At 36.3% G+C, this 21836-nt stretch overlaps 2 protein-coding genes across 5 annotated transcripts in view; both read left to right on the forward strand.

Annotated features, from left to right (window-relative positions):
- The window catches only part of rapgef4a (Rap guanine nucleotide exchange factor 4a), a 30936-nt gene extending 26155 nt beyond the window's left edge, over nt 1-4781 (forward strand). For both annotated transcript variants that reach the window (XM_069702577.1, XM_069702578.1), the window contains 12 exons: nt 162-192; nt 277-355; nt 1093-1239; nt 2138-2235; nt 2468-2593; nt 2753-2931; nt 3038-3128; nt 3207-3257; nt 3382-3469; nt 3633-3697; nt 3813-3867; nt 4060-4781. In XM_069702577.1, coding sequence (XP_069558678.1) covers nt 162-192; nt 277-355; nt 1093-1239; nt 2138-2235; nt 2468-2593; nt 2753-2931; nt 3038-3128; nt 3207-3257; nt 3382-3469; nt 3633-3697; nt 3813-3867; nt 4060-4187 — 1138 coding nt within the window. In that variant the 3' untranslated portion in view covers nt 4188-4781. The remainder of the gene's footprint in view (nt 1-161; nt 193-276; nt 356-1092; nt 1240-2137; nt 2236-2467; nt 2594-2752; nt 2932-3037; nt 3129-3206; nt 3258-3381; nt 3470-3632; nt 3698-3812; nt 3868-4059) is intronic.
- A 1232-nt stretch (nt 4782-6013) lies between these two features.
- The window catches only part of map3k20a (mitogen-activated protein kinase kinase kinase 20a), a 33451-nt gene continuing 17628 nt past the window's right edge, over nt 6014-21836 (forward strand). The window contains exons 1-7 of one of the 3 annotated variants that reach the window (XM_069702579.1): nt 6014-6244; nt 8459-8648; nt 10420-10507; nt 14457-14558; nt 15335-15400; nt 15505-15533; nt 16454-16591. In XM_069702579.1, the coding sequence (XP_069558680.1) occupies nt 8490-8648; nt 10420-10507; nt 14457-14558; nt 15335-15400; nt 15505-15533; nt 16454-16591 (582 nt within the window). In that variant the 5' untranslated portion in view covers nt 6014-6244; nt 8459-8489. Of the gene's footprint in view, nt 6245-7150; nt 7169-8458; nt 8649-10419; nt 10508-14456; nt 14559-15334; nt 15401-15504; nt 15534-16453; nt 16592-21836 lie in introns of those variants that run through there. The other 2 variants (XM_069702582.1, XM_069702580.1) reach the window with 2 other exon arrangements.

Below are 21836 nucleotides of genomic sequence, written 5' to 3' on the forward strand. Positions count from 1 at the left end.
TGGATGAAAAGAGCCTGAAGCTCTGACTGTATGTTTTCAGGACCCTGATCTTCTTACTGAACAATCTCCACATGACTGTTTTCTTTTGGTTTTTATTTCTGAATGATCAAACTTACATAACTTCAGATTGAGTAATTGTTGCTTCTTTTTTTATTTGGTAGTGCTGAAGATGCCAGGTCCTCACAGAAAAAGGTATCAAACGATTAAAAGCTCAGATGCAGATGTTGTTTTATTTCTCAGACTTGTGAACATAAACTTTTTAAAATTTTGTCGCAGCACAAAGTCCTGCTGCGGCACTTCAGTATGGGAGATGAGAAGCTTCAGAAACGACAGGCCATCAAGAGTAATGATGAAAGTGAGTAAAGAACAAGTCTGTGCATGCTTATGTGTATAATTGTCCAGTGATCATAAGTGTATTGTTGCTACACCTCTGATACGGTCACAGTATCAGCGTCTTGAAGTCAGTAGGTCTTCATTCGACATGACATGATGGAGCGAATGGTGTTTTCCTCATTTTAAAACACTAGAAAACCCCGTTATCACTGTCGTACTCTGATAGTAGATATTTTCACAGAGACATTTGAAACGGTCCTTAGAGACACAAAGAGGAAGTCAAAGTGAGATTTTCTCGTAATGTATGTTGGCTGGATATGTGTTGTTCGATGCATCAGGGATTTATATCTTTTGGCCACTCAGGCCATTTACCGATTACCACAAAATACAACGTCCACAATTCTGTTGATTATTCTTATGTGAGTGATCTTTACATATCCTGTGTACAGTTCTTGCAAAATATATATAGCCATGTACATTAGGGAGCCCCGTTATCACAGCTGATAGTCGATTTTCTCCTACCAAGTTGTTTCATTTTAATATTTTGTTTAAATCGTTATATAGTAAAAAAAAATATATATCCAGGATTTATAATGAAAAGCAGAGAAAAATAAACAAATTTACAGTTTTTTCCCCTTTTCTCTTATCTCCTGACCTCCAGCTCGTTAATCCGTCTCTGTCTCTGCAGCGCTGCTTTACCACTCCGTCGTTACTTCTTGTTGACAGTCTCATATTTATTACTTCTATTCCTGCCTCCAGTTCTGTTCAAAGTCTACTGCTGCGACCACACCTACACCACCATCCGGGTCCCCGTGGCCGCCTCAGTCAGGGAGGTCATCGCTGCTGTGGCGGAGAAGCTGGGGTCAGCAGAGGACCTGGTCCTGGTCAACCTGAGTTCGGCAGGAGGTGAGAGCGGCAGCGGCTACGTGTTAATCAAATGAGCGGAGACGCGGCAAAAAGGGGAGAGTCCGAGCAGGGCGGTGTACTAAATCATCCCGCCTCATTTGATGGGAGATTAGTGAGTTTCCTGACTGTGGACGACTGCTTCTGAGTGAACGGCCTTCAAAGTGGCTAAAAAAAAAACCTGAGATCAGTTTTTCTCAAAACATTCAACACGAAGTTGTCGATGCTTCTGGCTGCTCGTCTTTGTCTTTGTCTGAAAGCACTGAAGCAGCTCTTTCTTAGTCCATACTTGACTTGAACTTTCCACAGGCAAGTAAACAAAGCTGTTTGTTGTTCTCTGACATGGAGCTGATGATCACAGAGCTCATATATCTCTAATCAGTTCAGCTTTGCTTTCACATGAGTATAAAGTTAGCATGAAAGAGCTGTTTTATGACAGAAAGTATACTTTTATAATATATTGTAGTAGTATACTGCATTGGCCAATACTTAGGAGTTTACTGTGGACTAACTTTCTGAACACCGAGACTGAAACTGAAACGAAGCGTTTCAACCACTTTAACCACCAGAAATGAAAAAAAGACATTTGCAGACAAGGACAGATTTTTTTTTCTGGCATTCGAACAGCTTTGTGAGGCGTCACATGGAAAGAGAGCTTTCAGCAAATAGCTAAAGTCACCATGCTAGCATAACAACGGAAACTCTAATCTGCTGCTGTTATGCAGGTTTATCATGTTTACAATCTCAGCTTGAGATTCACACAGTGCAGTTTAGGTTGGACAAACACAAAACATTTTATGTTGAACAGTGATGGCCCGTCGGTCAGATCACCGACGGTGATTGAATTGATTATTACAGATGTTTTTTTGGACTCGTGTGTGTAATGTTTGTCCTTTTCCAGAGAAAGCCGTCTTCAAGCCAAACGATGTCTCGGTGTTCTCCACACTCAGCATAAATGGACGTTTGTTTGCCTGCCGGAGGGACCAGTTGGAGTCTTTGGTATGTTGTTAAAATCTGTCAGACACGTGTTGCACAAGACATTTTCCTCATGGAAACACAAGTTAACTGCATCCTCAGCCCCGCCTACGAATGTTTCTGGCATGGCCTGAGCCACCAGCAGGCTTTTAAGCATTCCAGTGAAATGACAGAAATTCCTCTGTAAGGTTCAGTGTTGTTTTCAGTCTCTTGTTTGTATTGTTGTGAATTTAAGGTGATTGTTTGTGGTTTGTAGACCACCTTACCTGAGCAGGACGGTCCGTCTGCCGGGTCGCTGTCCAGCTTTGAGTTGATGAGCTCTAAGGACGTGGCGTACCACATGACCGCCTATGACTGGGAGCTTTTCCACTGTGTACATGAGGTATTATAGAGCAACCGGGTGCCATAAGCACAACTGATTTATCAAATTGGGCAATTGTACTGACATGAAATAAAACCACGTTAAATGTTTTTTATGGTTTTCAGTTATTCCACTCTTTAGTGCACAAGATCAAGGTTGTTTATTTGTGGTATTTGACAGCTTGAACTCATCTACCACACATTTGGGAGGCAGGACGTGAAGAAAACCACCGTGAACCTGGACCTGTTCCTGAGGAGGTTTAATGAAATTCAGTTTTGGGTGATCACAGAGATGTGTCTGTGTTCTCAACTGAGCAAACGAGTGCAGCTCCTCAAGAAGTTCATGAAGATCGCTGCCCAGTGAGTTCACCGCGTTTCACTCCGTCTTTCCTGAGAATCAGTTTGAAGTTTTACTCTTTTTGTTTTTTTTGCCTCTCTAACTTCCTTTTCATGTTTTCTGTCACAGCTGTAAGGAGTACAGGAATCTCAACGCCTTCTTTGCTATCATTATGGGACTGAGTAACCTGGCAGTGAGCAGACTGAGTCAAACCTGGGAGGTTGGTTTCTGTGTGTCTTTTTAAATGTATTCATACCTTTACTGCAAGTTAACCTCCCTCCGTTATACGTGTTCACAGAAACTCCCCAGCAAGTTCAAGAAGTTTTACGGGGAATTTGAGAACCTGATGGTAAGCTGAAACAACTTATCCTGTATTGAATTGTGCAGAGTCAGCTGTTTAGAGGTCCTCGTCTGTGATGGATGAGTCTCACACGATGACGGTAGATCTCAGAACAGTGTGACTGTTTCCACAGGACCCGTCCAGGAACCACCGGGCGTACCGGCTGACCGTTGCCAAGCTGGAACCTCCCGTCATTCCTTTCATGCCACTGCTGATCAAAGGTCAGACCGCTTTATATGATGACTGTTTGTTTTTAATGTATAATTTTGGATTGTACGCTACGTTTGTTTTACTGCTAAATTGCTTCTTCAATAGTTTTGACCCTCTACCGTCGGCCTGCTCTTTGCTCTAACTTTACTCGCAGCGTTTCCTTGTTTCTTCCAGACATGACATTTACTCACGAGGGCAACAAAACATTTATCGACAATTTGGTCAATTTTGAGAAAATGGTGAGGCTCTGCAGGCGTACATTACAGTCTACCAGTTGGTGGAAATCTTATTTGGTTCTTTATTTTTCTGTTATTTGCCAATATTTGTTAGTGATTATAGCTCTTTGTTTTGCAGCGGATGATAGCCAACACACTGAAGATAGTGAACTACTGTAGGAGCCAGACATTCAGTAAGTTCACATTGATCATTTTATATGGATGAACGTTTGGGTAAAAATTCAGTCAGTAGAGACACTTGATTGAAAACGCGTTACAGACATGTGAGAGTGTTGTGTTGATTTTTTTTAAAGTTATAAAGTTCAACATTTTTCTCCTAAGTTTTGATTGTTCTCCGACGCTGATCGTGTTTTTAATTGAATCAGGTCCAGATTCTCCGCTGGCCAGCAAAAACCACCCAGACATTTGGACGTACGTCCGTCAGCTCGACGTGATCGACAACCACAGGACGCTGACTCAGCTCTCGCACAGACTTGAGCCCCGGAGGCCTTGAAAACACTCAGGAACAGAAATGTTACAGTCTGATGCTGTGCCATGTATGCTTGCATTGGTATGAATTTACTCCAACACAGGCAATCACATAGAGACCTAACAACTATCAGATAATGAGATATTGTTTTCAAAGCTTGACTTGTTATAAGACTTTCATTGCAGTAACTTATGATATTTTAACAACAGGTAATTGTTGGCGGCTGAATTACCTCTCATAGCACAGTCATGCAGATATCACATCATCTCCAACTCAAACAGACATTAAAGATCTTTGGGAGGATCTTTTTCATCAGATTATTGTTTAACATTTCAAATGTAAACACTATGTGATGCTTTAAAAATGCAAAGTCTCAATATTCCTGATATTCAGTTGTTTCGTATCTTTTGTATCAAACAGTATTTATACATATTTAGGTTTGTGAGATGCTTTTGTGTTGTAAATTGTATACAGATATTTATTTTGACATCAGCATGCAGGGGATTATAAACGTTTGACTTTTTATTCATGTGAGCACATTTCTTTTTGGAAGCCTGAGAAACCGTAAATGTTAAAAAAAGATTTTGTGTGCTGTACATAGTAAATATTTTCGATGTATTTGTGAGTTGTTATGTCGTTACTTCTTGTTCTTTTTTGCCAATTTATTATTGTGGTATGAAAATATAGGAACCTTTTCAATATGAAGTTATTTCTCATTTTCAATTTCTTATGTAGTAAAATAGGTTACTTTTAGAGAACCAGTCTGTGGGAGCATGAAATTATTTGTGCTGCAGTTCGTTAACATCTTTTGCTATTGTGCAGGACTTTTAACATTATCTATTAATGAATGTTGATTACATTTAAGCTCTTGCCAAACCAGTTTACACAATGCTGATTAAACCTATCACAGCTAGATAAACCTCTCTGTATTTCAAAGTATGTGAAGAGTTTTTACATCTGTTGTCTGGTGAGATATTCCCGTACTGACCATGCGCCCAACAGAGACTTCTGTCGTCCCCTTGAATAGGGATCAAATAAATCAATCGTGCAGCTCTTCTTGACTTCCTGAATGTTATCGGACCAAATGGGTCAAATTCTGATGGTGAAATAAGTCAATCGTGTTGAGATGCCTTTTATTTAATTTATGCACCATTGTCCCACAATTTATGCTGATTTGTGCTTATAATAACAGACAGTTGGGTTATAATTTTATCGATTATTAATTTATTTATTTTAGCTCATCTAATGTTATAAAAATTACATGTTTCTGTCAAATAAATGACAGCGGAGTGAAAAGTGCATTTACGTCTGAAATGGAGTAGAAAGCTACATAAAATGAAAAATATAGAGGAAAATGTGGAGGTCAAAAACGTACACAAGTATTGTACTTAAGCAAATACTTATTAATAGTATTTGGGTACATTTAAAAGACAGATTTATCATTTAAAAGCCTGGCAGTGCAGTTTAACAGTAGAAATAACAACTTGTAAAAAAAAAATACATTTAGTAGACCCATGTAACGTTGTAATGGGGACTTCGGCTGGTCCGCTGACCCCACGTTGAACACCAACAGTCTATGCCGAGGACGTATAGACAAATATGGGTGTTATTCCACTCTTGTCCAGCAGGGGGAGCTGTTGTCATCAGTATGGTTTGTGGAAAGACTCCAGTTCGTCAGTTGGTGTTGGCTCCTGTCTGCTGGAAGTTGTGCAACCAGTAAAACCGCCCTTGCAAAATTGCTTATTTACTTGTTTATGCATCATTTGTCCCTCTTTGTCTCCGTTTTATGAATCATTACGCCGTACAATTTTATTTTTTCTTGTTTTTTGTGTGACTTTAACCTGTCTTTCCCCTAATTCTCCCTTTGCTATTATCAGTAAGGTTTATTACTCAGTTGTTAATAAAGTTAAAGAAAAAAAAAAACAGTCAAACCATGGCTGAGGGAGACAGGAGAGAAATTGCAGGACGTCACATGTGATTTTCCGGAACTGTGGCGTCTTGCTGAAAGTTTGTCTCGTGCCCGGTGGGATCTGCACCGACGAAGAGCTGCTCTGAAACCTGAAACTTCACACTGAATGTCGGTATGTATGTTTGGGTAAAAGAAAGACTACAATATTTATATGCTCTTAGCCTCACTGACATGTGAGTCGCACCAGCTCGTCTTGGATCCTGGATGGATCCTGTAGATCAAACAAGGATGCGTCGTCTTCAACATGTTCAGAACTTCTGACATTTGTATGGACTTATTGTTGATGTTGGACTGCTGCATAAATATGAAGTGTTGGTAAACATGTTATTGTAAAAGATACAGTCTGTAGTCCGCTCTGTTGTAACCCTAATCTTGTTGATCCAGTATTTGTTGTTGTTTATTGTGATCCTGTATATTATTTCTGATCCAAACAGAGGTGGAATAAGTTTTCAAACTCTTTACTGAAAGTGAAAGTAATAATACAGCGATGGAAAAAAAACAAAACAGGATTACTTAAAAGTAAAAGTACTTGCATGAAAAATCCTACTTAAGTAAAAGTAAACAAGTATTAACAGCAAAATTAAAGTAAAAGTATTGCTTTGGTCCCGTTGACTGATGTATTAAATGTGTAAGCAGCATGTTACTGATGTAGCTGCTGCAGGTGGAGCGATTTTAAACGACTTTCTATCCAGTTTTATATCCAGGGACAATCTGAGGGGTCGTCAGATGATTTCTGGGAGACTTTATTTTCTCCTAATCTTTGATTTTTGCTGTGATATTGAATCATTTGAACGTTTATTGGCATGAAACCATGTGAGAAGTTTAGAGCGGAAAATCTGCCCTGATTTTTACAAGATGTCAAAAGCTGGAAACCACTAGTTTATTCTTTAACAATGTGTTGTATTTTAAAAGCTTGTTATATTATCCATTCTATCAAATCATCATCCTAAAGCTGTCAAACAAATGCAGCGGAAAGTACAATATTCCCTCTGAAATATTGCTGAGTGGACGTAGAAAGTAGCATCAAATATAAAAGGTAAGTACAGTACAAGAACCTCAAAACTGTACTTAAGTACAGTGCTTGAATAAATGTACTTAGTTACTTTCCAGCACTGGATTTAAGCAGCACAGAAACACGATCTACACACCCTGAAGGTGCTGATGAGTATTTAAGGTTGTAACATGATGAACTGTCTCCTTGCGGCTGACTGAAGACGTGAAGCTGACCTCATCGTCTGCCGTCACAGACTGATTCATTTCTCCTTCAGTCCTGATTACAGTAACTACCTGCGGTTTGACGTATGGCTATCAGGCCGTTATTGTTGCCGTGCTTACAGCAGTGTTTGCTATTAAGTGAGAAACTGGCAGCAAAGACTGCAGGAGTGCTACCATATCCCAGTAACCCTGGCTTCTTGAGTGGTCAGACAATGCTGGGTGGGGGTGGTGGGGTGGTGGGGTGGGAGGGGGGGCTCGTCCACTGAGCAAATTGCTGTGATTCTAAGTATAGCACGAATACAAGTAAATCAGCCGAAAGCAATGGCTCCCCTCTGTGACAATGGAGGCATTTCCCACTGTGATGGATAGTAATCCCAATGAAGACCCAGGTAACAGCCTTTTAAGAGCCGTAATTGCTCGGCTGTAAATGGGAAACCTATGAACAATGACCGAGCTACAATTTCCTGTAATGATGGAATTACTTCTTTACAAGATGCTTTTATGCTGTTACGGACAAACAAAAGGATGTGATAATCAATCTGTGCGGACCGCGGTTTGGACACATTATACTCCTCACCGAGGCTCTCACACGCAACATCATGTTTGGCCTTAATGCGAGAAGGAAGAGCTCCTTTTTTAGTTAAAAAGATAAAGAGAATATGAGGATCTCTCGAGGTTCTTGTCTCGAAACAGTCGGAGGCCATTTAGACTCACATTTTTATTTTGCTGTCCCTGCTTGAGGCCTTACTTGTGCTGAACACAGCAGACCCCGCTGGAATAGTCTGTGACTTTGGTCGCACGATCACAACATACCAGGCATGCCATCGTCCTTATACAAGCAGAGTCTGGACCCTGAGCTCACTGCTTATGGGTGCTGATGATGAGGAGTGAGTGTGGAAAAGAGGAAGAGAAAGGGGACGGTCAGTTAAAAACCAGTGATATCACACCGACACCACAAGTAGAATCAGCCAATGGGACAGCAGCCTCTTTTGGAGTCCCGTCTAACCTGCAGTCACACTCGCAAATGGCGTGTGAAGCTATTCTTTGAAGCAGCACGTTTGTTTTGCCGTAGAGGTCTTTGTTGTGAACCAGACTTCCTTCCTCTCCTCAGAAGCTGAGTTGGACCTGAGTGTCATTATGAGATGTCGTCTCCCGGCGCGTCTTTCGTGCAAATCAAGTTCGATGACATCCTCTTCTACGAGAACTGTGGCGGCGGCAGTTTTGGAAGTGTGTACCGAGCCAAGTGGATCTCCCAGGACAAAGAGGTGGCGGTGAAAAAACTGCTCAAGATTGAAAATGAGGTAGGATTCATAATTGCCTGGGCTTTTCCTATACTTTTTAATTGTCAGTGTAGTAATCATTTTAATTGCTACCCCATTTAGCGGGATGTGGTGACTTCTGTACCCATCACTCATGGTCATTATACTCCCCCACTCGGAGAAATGTGCAGCAAAAGAAACAATATTGCCAAATGAAAGAATGTATTTAGCCCAATTACAGCAGAGACTGCTCTTGAAATCCCTTTGAAAATGCGGTCTCATTGTCTTTAAGACAAAAAAAGAATTATCTTTGAAATCTTTTCAGGGAAATTGTATTACATTTGTTGGCCTTTGATGGGATGTTCAGAAAATTATTCATCGTTTCTTTTATGAAATTGTAAAAGATCACAGATATCCATTCAACTTCACTCAAGTGTTGGAGCGATGATTGTTCAGTGAAAATAATGATGTAATCCTTTCACACTGAACCAATTGTTCCTTTAATTATAGTGTTTGGTTACAATTAAATGAACTCATTTTGTCAGGTTTCTGTTCATTCAAGAAATGGTTACACAGAAGACTTTCTGGACCAGAATTATATATTAATATGTCTTTGTATAAATGATCCGCTGTCTGCTGGTCGGTCCGCTGCTTCTGTCTAGACAGAAATATCTCAACAAATATCTCATGGATCACCTTGAAATTTGGTGCAAACATTCACGGTCCTCTGAGGATGGATCCTGATGAGTTTGGGGAGGCCCTGATTTTTCCTCCAGCACCATCAGGAAGTTTTCATTTTTGTTTTTTAGTAAACATTTTTCATGAACATCTGATGGATTGGATTAGCACTTTTTTCACTGACAAATTAATTATCTTTTGGTGATCTGCTGGGTTTTTCTCCAGCGCCACCATGAAAGATACATTTGTTTTTTTTACTGAAATGTCTCAACATCTATTACATGGGTTAACATGAACAATGATGAACAAAACTGCCCCTTAAAGGTCCCATAGTTTTCTCTTTTCCAGTGTTTTATCTTTATTCTTGAATCACTCCATGAGAATATATTTGGTTTAAGGTACCAAAAAACATCTCAACATAGTTTTACATCTCCTCTCTTAAGCGTCTCTCAGAGCACAACCAAGAACAGGCTGTTTTGTGTCTGTGTCTTTAAGTTGCATTGATTTTAATGACCCTCTCTTCTGATTGGCTGACTGTTTTCTGCGTGACACGTGTCCAGGCCATGCACAGGTTTTCTGTGGTCTTGTGGCTCGTTAGCTTCATGATGGACTGACTGCTTAGTGTTTTCTTCCACATAAAAGGTTGGACAAATGACACGAGTGTTAGTTTGTGACATCACAAACTTGTGGAAGTCCAAACAGCTCGTCCAAAATGCAGAGTTCTTGAATACAGTCGGTGTGCATACCTACATAGATTCAACATTTTGACACTTTCACAGTATTTTATAGCCCTTAAAAATGCTTTCTAATCAAAGAAGAAATAAAATTAGGAATTTACACAAAATGGGACCTTTAATTATTTATTTAGTCCAAATATCATGTTAACATTTCCACTTTGGTTTACTTTCTGTTTGGTGCTAATTCTAACACAGCAATGTAAAATTCCTAACCTTGTAAATATTGTACCTCCTGAACATCCGCATGTCAACATGCTGACACTAGCATTCAGCTCAAAGCACTGCTACATGGAGTAGGATAGTTAGTCTTGTTTATTTAGACTCATATATAGTAGAATAACCTCTATTATCATGAAAACGTCACACTTATGTTTTCTCCTTGTGTGTTCATTGCTCAGGCTGAAATCTTAAGTGTCCTCAGCCACCGAAACATCATCCAGTTTTATGGCGCAATTGTCGAAGCTCCCAACTATGGAATCGTCACTGGTAAGTTTTATAAATTATAAAGCATTAACGCTGGTTCTCCCAAATTTTCAGTGAAGTGGGTCTCAGTGATAAACAGTTTACAATAGAGCTGCTGGACTACATCGAGAGAAAAACGCAGCAGCTGAATCTCTTTGCACCAGTTGCATAGTTTGCTCAACACTGAATGGGGCAGAGGTTTCTATGGAAGCATGAGTGAATGTCAGAGGCTTCAGGAAGTGCACACATTCATACAGTAGTTGTGTGACCTTTTCTTTTGTGGGGGTCAGAGGCTGAGAAGAATAAACCAACCTCTATAGCTAGTATAGCTGCAGACTGTAGAAAACAATCCAATCATGCTTTGGCTCAACTTTCATGCAGGAGGTCATCCTGTGGAGAAGTTATTCAAATACATCCTCAAATCACAACTATGTTCAGCTTATCGTTACCTCACGTGGATGTTTGACCTTCGCTGTGCAAAATGATGCATATGCAGAGTTTGATACGCATGTAGGTATGACTCAAATAATAGGACATGAAAATCATCATCCTCTGAACTGGGTTGCAGATATCGGGCTTTAAAATGGAAAAGCACCCACATTTCAAGACCCAGAATCATTTGTATTCATGCACATGGGGTTGGTGTAGGGACATTAATGGTATACTGTATAATAAACTGTACATTGTGGCGTCGTTATCTATATGTTTTGTGCAGAACATGTACAGACTTGTGAAAACATATCTCCTCATAGAACAATAATGACTATCTATCTATCTATCTATCTATCTATCTATCTATCTATCTATCTATCTATCTATCTATCTATCTATCTATCTATCTATCTATCTATCTATCTATCTATCTATCTATCTATCTATCTATCTATCTATCTATCTATCTATCTAAAGTTCATTTACAAGAAGTCTGAAGTAAAAGTGGTCTGTTATGCAACTTACTCAAGCGCTATGTTGAAACTTTAAGTCTTACATATAAAGTGATCGTGCACTTTTTAGGGGAAGTAGTAGCAGTTAAATAGAATATATTTGCATGTTGATATACTCCTAGTTTTTAATTTAGAAAAGGAGTAAATGTAAAAGAAAAGTAGGAAATCAAACATTTAAGTAGAAAAACATCAGACACGTTTATTGTAATGCTGCTGTGTAACAGCTTTTATTACTGTAATATAAATATTTGTATTATAGGATGTAATTCTGAATTGTTTGCAATAAATTTTAAGTTGCTCAACTTATTGATTATTCACTGAAATGATTCAACACTTCGTGCAGCTGCGACTTGAAAACTGAGGTCCATTCTTTCTGTGTAAAACAAAACAAGAGCAGCTCCTTATCTTGAAACAACAACAGAAAGTCCACGAGGAAGCACTTCAGCAGCAGTTTACTACAAATAGCTCAGTTTATGTGCAGGTAGGAAGCTGTGTTTGAGGCTCTTAAAATCTTTACTCACTTTACATCAAACGCTGAACTTGTCAGCCTCTTGGGGTGAACCAACAAATACAATATCTGTTTCCCTTTGCCGTTATAAAACTGTCTGTGACTTTCAGAAACTGCTGCATGTCTGTGATGCCCGGTGTTTTCCTTCAGCCCGTGGATTTCTAATATCTTGTTTCTACTGTTACAAAGATGACTCTCTGTTATAGGAAACAGTAAAACATGCTGGGAATGAAAAATATGGCTGCACCTCCCATCCTGAACAGGAAGTAGCACCTCCTCATATCATGAGGACAATATACAGCTTCCTACTTACCATCTTCTTTGTTCCTTCGGTCAGGAAAACTGATAAATACAAGCCAGCACTTCACATCTGTCCTCACCAAATGTTTACAGTAAACTGGAACTATTTTTTTCCACACAATCAGCGCTGAAATATTGTTTTCTCTTTATTTATTGTTATAGAAATCTTACACGTGTGTTCGGCTGTTTTTAGACACGCCTGATACACTATTTGAATTTTTTCACAGCTTACATGAACACAAGTCCTGAATTTCTTCATTTCCTTATAAATCTTAAAAAACAATGCATTTATTTGCATTCTTACATTGTAGATTAAGTGGAAATGTGTAAATTGAAAAATCAAATAAATAACATTACACAATACACAGAAAACATGTTTGGTCGGTTCGATTCAAGTCAAACTTTGTCGTCTTTAAAGGAAATAGGATTGGGTTAAAAACACCAGTATAAAATTATAATAAACAAAAATGCAGCAAGAATTCTTTGAATAACAATAAACAGTATGTATTGTGAAGTGTTTTATGCAAATACTATTTATTTGTGTCAGCGGTGTTAATTAGGGCTGGTCAATATATGTTATATTCATATCATGATATGAGACTACATATCGTCGTAGATTCTGGATAAATATGACGTGTTGTATTTTCCTGGTTTAAAGATGCATCACAGTAAACTGATTTCATTTTCTGAAGAATATTTTTGCTGTTCTATTATTTGCCTTCACCCACTCACTCATTATATCCACATTGTTGATGATTTTTGATTTAAAAAAAACAACAACAACCTCAATTTGTTAATATTTTATGAAATCATAAATAGTCATCTCTACAATATTGTCACCCTACTCGGGAAAACTGACGGACATCAATGTTTTTTTAAATTTTTTATATCTATTAGGAATTATTATTATCTATTGGGTGTGTGTAAAAGTCAAGAAAGTACAGAAAGATTCAGTGAAAGCTTTTGAAATTTGTCCTTAATAGCAGGTGAACAATGGAGAAAAAGTTGCTCTGCAGCAGCATTGCTAGTATTTGAAGCTGTGAAAGGGAAAGGTTTTGTTGTCAGGGAGCTGGTTGGTGTCTCTGTTTATCCAGGGAGAATGTAATTAGCACCAGATCCAGAAAAAATGTGGACGGTCATCCTGACCATGCACGTCCACATTCATCAGCTCTATTATAAATTTCCTCTGTCTGTTGACATACAGCATCAGGCCGGCCAGTGCCCGCTTTCTAGCAGCCAGTATCTACAACCTATTTCCTAGATCTGTTTGTCTCTGTTGACCTGCAAGAGTTTAACAATATCAGCTGTCATTCAGCAGCCTCATAAACCTGATTAATTATAGTCAGTTATTGTTTCAAAGTGAAGGTACATTTACCAGTTATACTCATTTCAAGGCTTTTTTTTTTCTTTTGTTCCACACAACCTGATTATAACTCGTGTGAGACACTAGACTAAAATGAAAGTGTAGTTTACGACAGAGCTTCCCCAGGTTGTCATGTTATCTCTGGAATGTGGCTCTACTGCACTTCTTCAAGTGCAAAGAGCAAAAGCAGACGTTTCATCTAAGATACAGGTTTGCGTGTCTGCTGTCATCCAGAGGAAAAAGGCACACATAAAATTCAGGCTCATCATAATTAAAAATCCTCTGTGTATTTTATGATTGTTAATTAGGCTCCTGTCTCGGAGCCTATGCATGTTTACAGTCCTGTGTTGGGTTATTATGCACAAACAGTGGGTTCCTGCTGTTGTAGCTGCTGTGTTTATCTTTCTTTAAGCACTTCACCTCACAAGGTGGTAAAAATGTTCATTTGCCTGTTTTGCTAAAGGCTAAATAATTGTCAAGTTTTATACGCTTTTATTGAAAGCTTTGAAAACACAGCAGAAAGGTGATGTGTTGCAGAAATTTGACAAACATTGTCCTGTTTGCGTACGCTGTGGTAAACTCAGCTCACCCACAGCGACAGGCCGGTGACAGAAGCAATTTGTAAGCAAGAGCGTGTCAGCAGGCCTCCAGGATCGGTCTGGCCAAACTTCAATTTTCAATTGTTTTCACGTAATACTCCCACATACTGCACTCATGTGTATAATGTCACACTCAGGAGAGCGGATTTGTCACTGTAAGATATTGTACTCTTCACTTTTTTCCACCGTGTGTTTATTTATTTTACGTTGTCAGAGTCGCTCTCAATGATACAAACCGGTGTTTGTCGTGTTTCCTCAGAGTATGCGAACGGCGGCTCGCTGTATGATTACCTGTCCAGTGATGAGAGTGAGGAGATGGACATGGGACAGATCATGACATGGGCTGCAGAGTTTGCCAGAGGTAAATATGAGTTTTTATAAGCTAAAAAGTTAATTGATTATTGAAAAGTTGAAAAAAAAAAAAGCTTCCTCTTTTTTGTTGTTTTTGCACATCATTGTTGACGATGATAAAATCCAACCACAAATTGTACACAATAAAAACACCAGTTATAACATGAACAATATAATGTGACGCAGATGGTAAGATGTGATCATAGTTTTTATATCAACGCTTTGTAAATAAAAGGAAACAGGCTTGCTTGTGTCTATACACTTTTTACTTTTACTTTTGGATCGCATGCAGCTGTAATAAACTTGTGAAGTGGGAGGTGTCAAGAGTTGGAAGAAATAACACTTAGAAACAATAGTTTACTGATGCCCTGCTGTGCCGGTGTCTGAGAACCAGATTACTAGCTGGTTAAATTCGAATTTTTATGGTAATAAACCTCCTTAGCTATGTAAGAAAGAATGTTTTGCTTCAGGCTTGAGCCTTAATTTGCAGCTGTCATTATTCGGTGTTGACCCTGTTAACTAGGTTTTGTGTGGTTTACTGTGTGCTTAAGCAGCGTGGGCGTGCGCTTACTTGGAAATATAAATAATAGGAGCCAAGAAGTCTGTATTTTGTTTATTAGTAAGCTTGTAATAGAAAGTACTCAAAGAAGTTCTCTGTCTCTTTGAGCTCATTCATAGTTTTCAAGGGAAATTGTCAGTTTGAATATGCTTTATTTTCTCATGTGAAAGGTCAGCAGTTTTCATGTTGCGAGAGTTTTCAAAAACGTCTCTTTGTTTTTGCTTTAGGGATGCACTACTTACACTCAGAGGCTCCTGTTAAGGTGATCCACCGAGACCTGAAGTCCAGGAATGGTAAACTTATTTAATTTCCAACCATGTCCAAAATCAATATTTATTAGGTATTTAAAATGAACACCTGCCTTTACTGACTTTTAAAACCCTATTTTGTCTTTCAGTCGTTTTAGCTGCAGACAAAGTTCTTAAGGTGGGTTTTTATTGATAAAACTTATACCCCAGTTTGATTTTAGATAAATCATTTACTGCACAATAAACCAGATCTGTGAAATGATGACCCTGTTCACTGAAACAGTCATATTTTAATCTCAGAGTTTGAAATACCTGTATGGACACAAGAGGGCAGTGACTAACTTAGTAGAAGAAATCCCTGACAGTGTTAGCGGTGTGCTTTGCCACACAGTAGGTGCTGTAGTGGACGAGGTTCAGAGACAGGAGATTTAAGAAGTATCTGGAATGATATTCGACTGCTTTTTTTGAGCAGTTCTTCTGACAGGTTTCATGTCCTCATCACTTTACTCTGCTTCTCCACAAATTCACATTATTGTGATTACTTTTGGAGCCCTGCATGATCAGGCAGCTGTAAACATCAGGAATATACTGTGATCTTAAATCACATTAAATCACATTAAAAACTCTGATTAGAGTTTAGGTGTGGCTCCTAAACTTAAGGCCTCTCCCCCAGTGGACTTGTTGACACTGTGGATGCATTTAAAAAGCAGCTCAGGAGTTATTTTTGGACTCGTCTTTAATTAGTGGTCTTATTATCTATTTTTAATACTATTTTGTTGTTCTTTCTTCTACTGTCTCTTTGTTTACTTTGTCTTTGTTTTATATTTTCTATTATGCAATTTAAAAAGTTGAGTTAAACAAACTTGAATTACTGACTATATGTGGCTATTAACAGCATATTGTGTCTTACATTTACTAGTGTTAGTTCATACGTTGTAGAAATATACTTCTAAGACTCTTCAGGGACATTTTGTCTCTGATGTGTCAAAAACCAGAGCTTAGTATGCTACATTTAATTTTTTAAAACAGCAGTTGACTCGAGGCCTAAATTATGTGATTATAGCAACACTCGTCAAATTTCTGTTTTTATCACTTCAGATCTGTGATTTTGGGGCATCTAAGTTTTTGACCCACACAACTCACATGTCCTTGGTGGGCACGTTTCCCTGGATGGCTCCTGAGGTGATCCAGAGCCTCCCTGTGTCTGAGACTTGTGACACCTTCTCCTATGGTGTGGTGAGTGGCAAACAGAAGCAATTAAAACATATTCTCATGACTCTGATGCAAACTTTTTATTATTTAGAATTATTTTGATCACTGTAGTAGTACTTCTAACCTTCTTCAAGATGATCAACTGACTTTCCACTTCCGGTAATGACTCAGCCTGACTCTCCTTTCTTCATACTATACTATAGCATGTCGTCCAAAATATGATAAAAAAAAATAAGTCACACTATAGCAGGGGTGTCAAACATACGGCCCGCGGGCCGGATCCGGCCCGCCAGGGGGTCCAGCTCGGCCCGCCGGATGACTTTGCTAAGTGTGAAAATTACAGAAAGGCATAAATTGCATTTCTATGAGAATATGAAGGTTTATGAGTACAAACGTTTTGTAATTTTTTTTTAATCGATCCAGTAATTGCTTCAAAAACAGCGTAAATGCGACATCTGCTCCGGAGGAAGAAGCGCTCGTTGCCACAGGCAGCCGCGCTCGCTACTCGCTTTGTGACGCGTTTGACGTCAAACGCGTCACAAAGCGAGGGAATCTGCAGAGAAGAGCCGGGGCAGATAAACAGTGGGCTGATGTCTGAGTTTTTGGTCTTTATGTTTCTAGTTTATTGTAGAAAGACCTTAAAATAGGGTTTATCATCCAAAAACCTTCACCAATGATTTAAACATGGAGAAATATTGTTGTTACGTATGCGTTATTATGCTAAGATTTTACTGGTCAGGCCCACTTGAGATCAAAGTGGGCAGTATGTGGCCCCTTAACTAAAATGAGTTTGACACCCCTGCACTATAGCATGTCGTCTAAAATATGATAAAAAAGTCATACTATAACATGTCGTCTAAAATATGATAAAAAGTCATACTATAACATGTCGTCTAAAATATGATAAAAAAGTCATACTATAGCATGTCGTCTAAAATATGATAAAAAAGTCATACTATAACATGTCGTCTAAAATATGATAAAAAAAGTCATACTATAGCATGTCGTCTAAAATATGATAAAAAAGTCATACTATAGCATGTCGTCTAAAATATGATAAAAAAGTCATACTATAGCATGTCGTCTAAAATATGATAAAAAAAAGTCATACTATAACATGTCGTCTAAAATATGATAAAAAAAAGTCATACTATAGCATGTCGTCTAAAATATGATAAAAAAGTCATACTATAACATGTCGTCTAAAATATGATAAAAAAGTCATACTATAACATGTCGTCTAAAATATGATAAAAAAGTCATACTATAACATGTCGTCTAAAATATGATAAAAAAAAGTCATACTATAACATGTCGTCTAAAATATGATAAAAAAAAAAGTCATACTATAACATGTCGTCTAAAATATGATAAAAAAAAGTCATACTATAACATGTCGTCTAAAATATGATAAAAAAAAGTCATACTATAACATGTCGTCTAAAATATGATAAAAAAAGTCATACTATAGCATGTCGTCCAAAATATGATAAAAAAGTCATACTATAGCATGTCGTCTAAAATATGATAAAAAAAAAGTCATACTATAGCATGTCGTCTAAAATATGATAAAAAAAAGTCATACTATAGCATGTCGTCTAAAATATGATAAAAAAGTCATACTATAGCATGTCGTCTAAAATATGATAAAAAAAAGTCATACTATAACATGTCGTCTAAAATATGATAAAAAAGTCATACTATAGCATGTCGTCTAAAATATGATAAAAAAGTCATACTATAACATGTCGTCTAAAATATGATAAAAAAAAGTCATACTATAGCATGTCGTCTAAAATATGAAAAAAAAAAGTCATACTATAACATGTCGTCTAAAATATGAAAAAAAGTCATACTATAACATGTCGTCCAAAATATGATAAAAAAAAAGTCATACTATAGCATGTCGTCTAAAATATGATAAAAAAGTCATACTATAACATGTCGTCTAAAATATGATAAAAAAGTCATACTATAGCATGTCGTCTAAAATATGATAAAAAAGTCATACTATAGCATGTCGTCTAAAATATGATAAAAAAGTCATACTATAGCATGTCGTCTAAAATATGAAAAAAAGTCATACTATAGCATGTCGTCCAAAATATGATAAAAAAGTCATACTATAGCATGTCGTCTAAAATATGAAAAAAAGTCATACTATAGCATGTCGTCCAAAATATGATAAAAAAGTCATACTATAGCATGTCGTCCAAAATATGATAAAAAAAAGTCATACTATAGCATGTCGTCCAAAATATGATAAAAAAAAAGTCATACTATAGCATGTCGTCCAAAATATGATAAAAAAGTCATACTATAGCATGTCGTCTAAAATATGATAAAAAAGTCATACTATAACATGTCGTCCAAAATATGATAAAAAAGTCATACTATAACATGTCGTCCAAAATATGATAAAAAAGTCATACTATAGCATGTCGTCCAAAATATGATAAAAAAGTCATACTATAGCATGTCGTCTAAAATATGATAAAAAAAAAGTCATACTATAGCATGTCGTCCAAAATATGATAAAAAAAAGTCATACTATAGCATGTCGTCTAAAATATGATAAAAAAAGTCATACTATAGCATGTCGTCCAAAATATGAAAAAAAGTCATACTATAGCATGTCGTCCAAAATATGATAAAAAAAAGTCATACTATAGCATGTCGTCCAAAATATGATAAAAAAAAGTCATACTATAGCATGTCGTCTAAAATATGATAAAAAAAAGTCATACTATAGCATGTCGTCCAAAATATGATAAAAAAAAGTCATACTATAGCATGTCGTCCAAAATATGATAAAAAAAAGTCATACTATAGCATGTCGTCCAAAATATGATAAAAAAGTCATACTATAGCATGTCGTCCAAAATATGAAAAAAGTCATACTATAGCATGTCGTCTAAAATATGATAAAAAAGTCATACTATAGCATGTCGTCTAAAATATGATAAAAAAGTCATACTATAGCATGTCGTCTAAAATATGATAAAAAAAGTCATACTATAGCATGTCGTCTAAAATATGAAAAAAAAGTCATACTATAGCATGTCGTCTAAAATATGATAAAAAAAAAGTCATACTATAGCATGTCGTCCAAAATATGATAAAAAAAAAGTCATACTATAGCATGTCGTCTAAAATATGATAAAAAAAAGTCATACTATAGCATGTCGTCCAAAATATGAAAAAAAGTCATACTATAGCATGTCGTCTAAAATATATAAAAAAAAGTCATACTATAGCATGTCGTCTAAAATATGATAAAAAAGTCATACTATAGCATGTCGTCTAAAATATGATAAAAAAAGTCATACTATAGCATGTCGTCTAAAATATGATAAAAAAGTCATACTATAGCATGTCGTCTAAAATATGAAAAAAAGTCATACTATAGCATGTCGTCTAAAATATGAAAAAAAAGTCATACTATAGCATGTCGTCCAAAATATGATAAAAAAAAGTCATACTATAGCATGTCGTCCAAAATATGATAAAAAAGTCATACTATAGCATGTCGTCTAAAATATGATAAAAAAGTCATACTATAGCATGTCGTCTAAAATATGATAAAAAAAGTCATACTATAGCATGTCGTCCAAAATATGATAAAAAAAGTCATACTATAGCATGTCGTCCAAAATATGATAAAAAAGTCATACTATAGCATGTCGTCTAAAATATGAAAAAAAAGTCATACTATAGCATGTCGTCTAAAATATGATAAAAAAGTCATACTATAGCATGTCGTCCAAAAATGTGATAAAAAAAGTCATACTATAGCATGTCGTCTAAAATATGATAAAAAAGTCATACTATAGCATGTCGTCTAAAATATGATAAAAAAGTCATACTATAGCATGTCGTCTAAAATATGATAAAAAAGTCATACTATAGCATGTCGTCCAAAATATGACAAAAAAGTCATACTATAGCATGTCGTCTAAAATATGATAAAAAAGTCATACTATAGCATGTCGTCTAAAATATGATAAAAAAGTCATACTATAGCATGTCGTCTAAAATATGATAAAAAAGTCATACTATAGCATGTCGTCTAAAATATGATAAAAAAGTCATACTATAGCATGTCGTCTAAAATATGAAAAAAAAGTCATACTATAGCATGTCGTCTAAAATATGAAAAAAAGTCATACTATAGCATGTCGTCTAAAATATGATAAAAAAGTCATACTATAGCATGTCGTCTAAAATATGATAAAAAAGTCATACTATAGCATGTCGTCTAAAATATGAAAAAAAGTCATACTATAGCATGTCGTCTAAAATATGAAAAAAAGTCATACTATAGCATGTCGTCTAAAAATATGATAAAAAAGTCATACTATAGCATGTCGTCTAAAATATGAAAAAAAGTCATACTATAGCATGTCGTCTAAAATATGAAAAAAAAGTCATACTATAGCATGTCGTCTAAAATATGAAAAAAAAGTCATACTATAGCATGTCGTCTAAAATATGATAAAAAAAAAGTCATACTATAGCATGTCGTCTAAAATATGATAAAAAAGTCATACTATAGCATGTCGTCTAAAATATGATAAAAAAGTCATACTATAGCATGTCGTCTAAAATATGAAAAAAAAGTCATACTATAGCATGTCGTCTAAAATATGAAAAAAAGTCATACTATAGCATGTCGTCTAAAATATGATAAAAAAAAGTCATACTATAGCATGTCGTCTAAAATATGATAAAAAAGTCATACTATAGCATGTCGTCTAAAATATGAAAAAAAGTCATACTATAGCATGTCGTCTAAAATATGAAAAAAAAAGTCATACTATAGCATGTCGTCTAAAATATGATAAAAAAGTCATACTATAGCATGTCGTCTAAAATATGATAAAAAAGTCATACTATAGCATGTCGTCCAAAATATGAAAAAAAGTCATACTATAGCATGTCGTCTAAAATATGATAAAAAAGTCATACTATAGCATGTCGTCTAAAATATGAAAAAAAGTCATACTATAGCATGTCGTCTAAAATATGATAAAAAAGTCATACTATAGCATGTCGTCTAAAATATGATAAAAAAGTCATACTATAGCATGTCGTCTAAAATATGATAAAAAAAAGTCATACTATAGCATGTCGTCTAAAATATGATAAAAAAAGTCATACTATAGCATGTCGTCTAAAATATGAAAAAAAGTCATACTATAGCATGTCGTCTAAAATATGATAAAAAAAGTCATACTATAGCATGTCGTCTAAAATATGATAAAAAAAG

The sequence above is a fragment of the Brachyistius frenatus genome, unplaced genomic scaffold (genome assembly GCF_029030835.1).
Source record: "Brachyistius frenatus isolate BFR_SWC_R1_liver_20210118 unplaced genomic scaffold, ASM2903083v1 Contig_42, whole genome shotgun sequence".
Lineage (NCBI taxonomy): Eukaryota > Metazoa > Chordata > Actinopteri > Embiotocidae > Brachyistius > Brachyistius frenatus.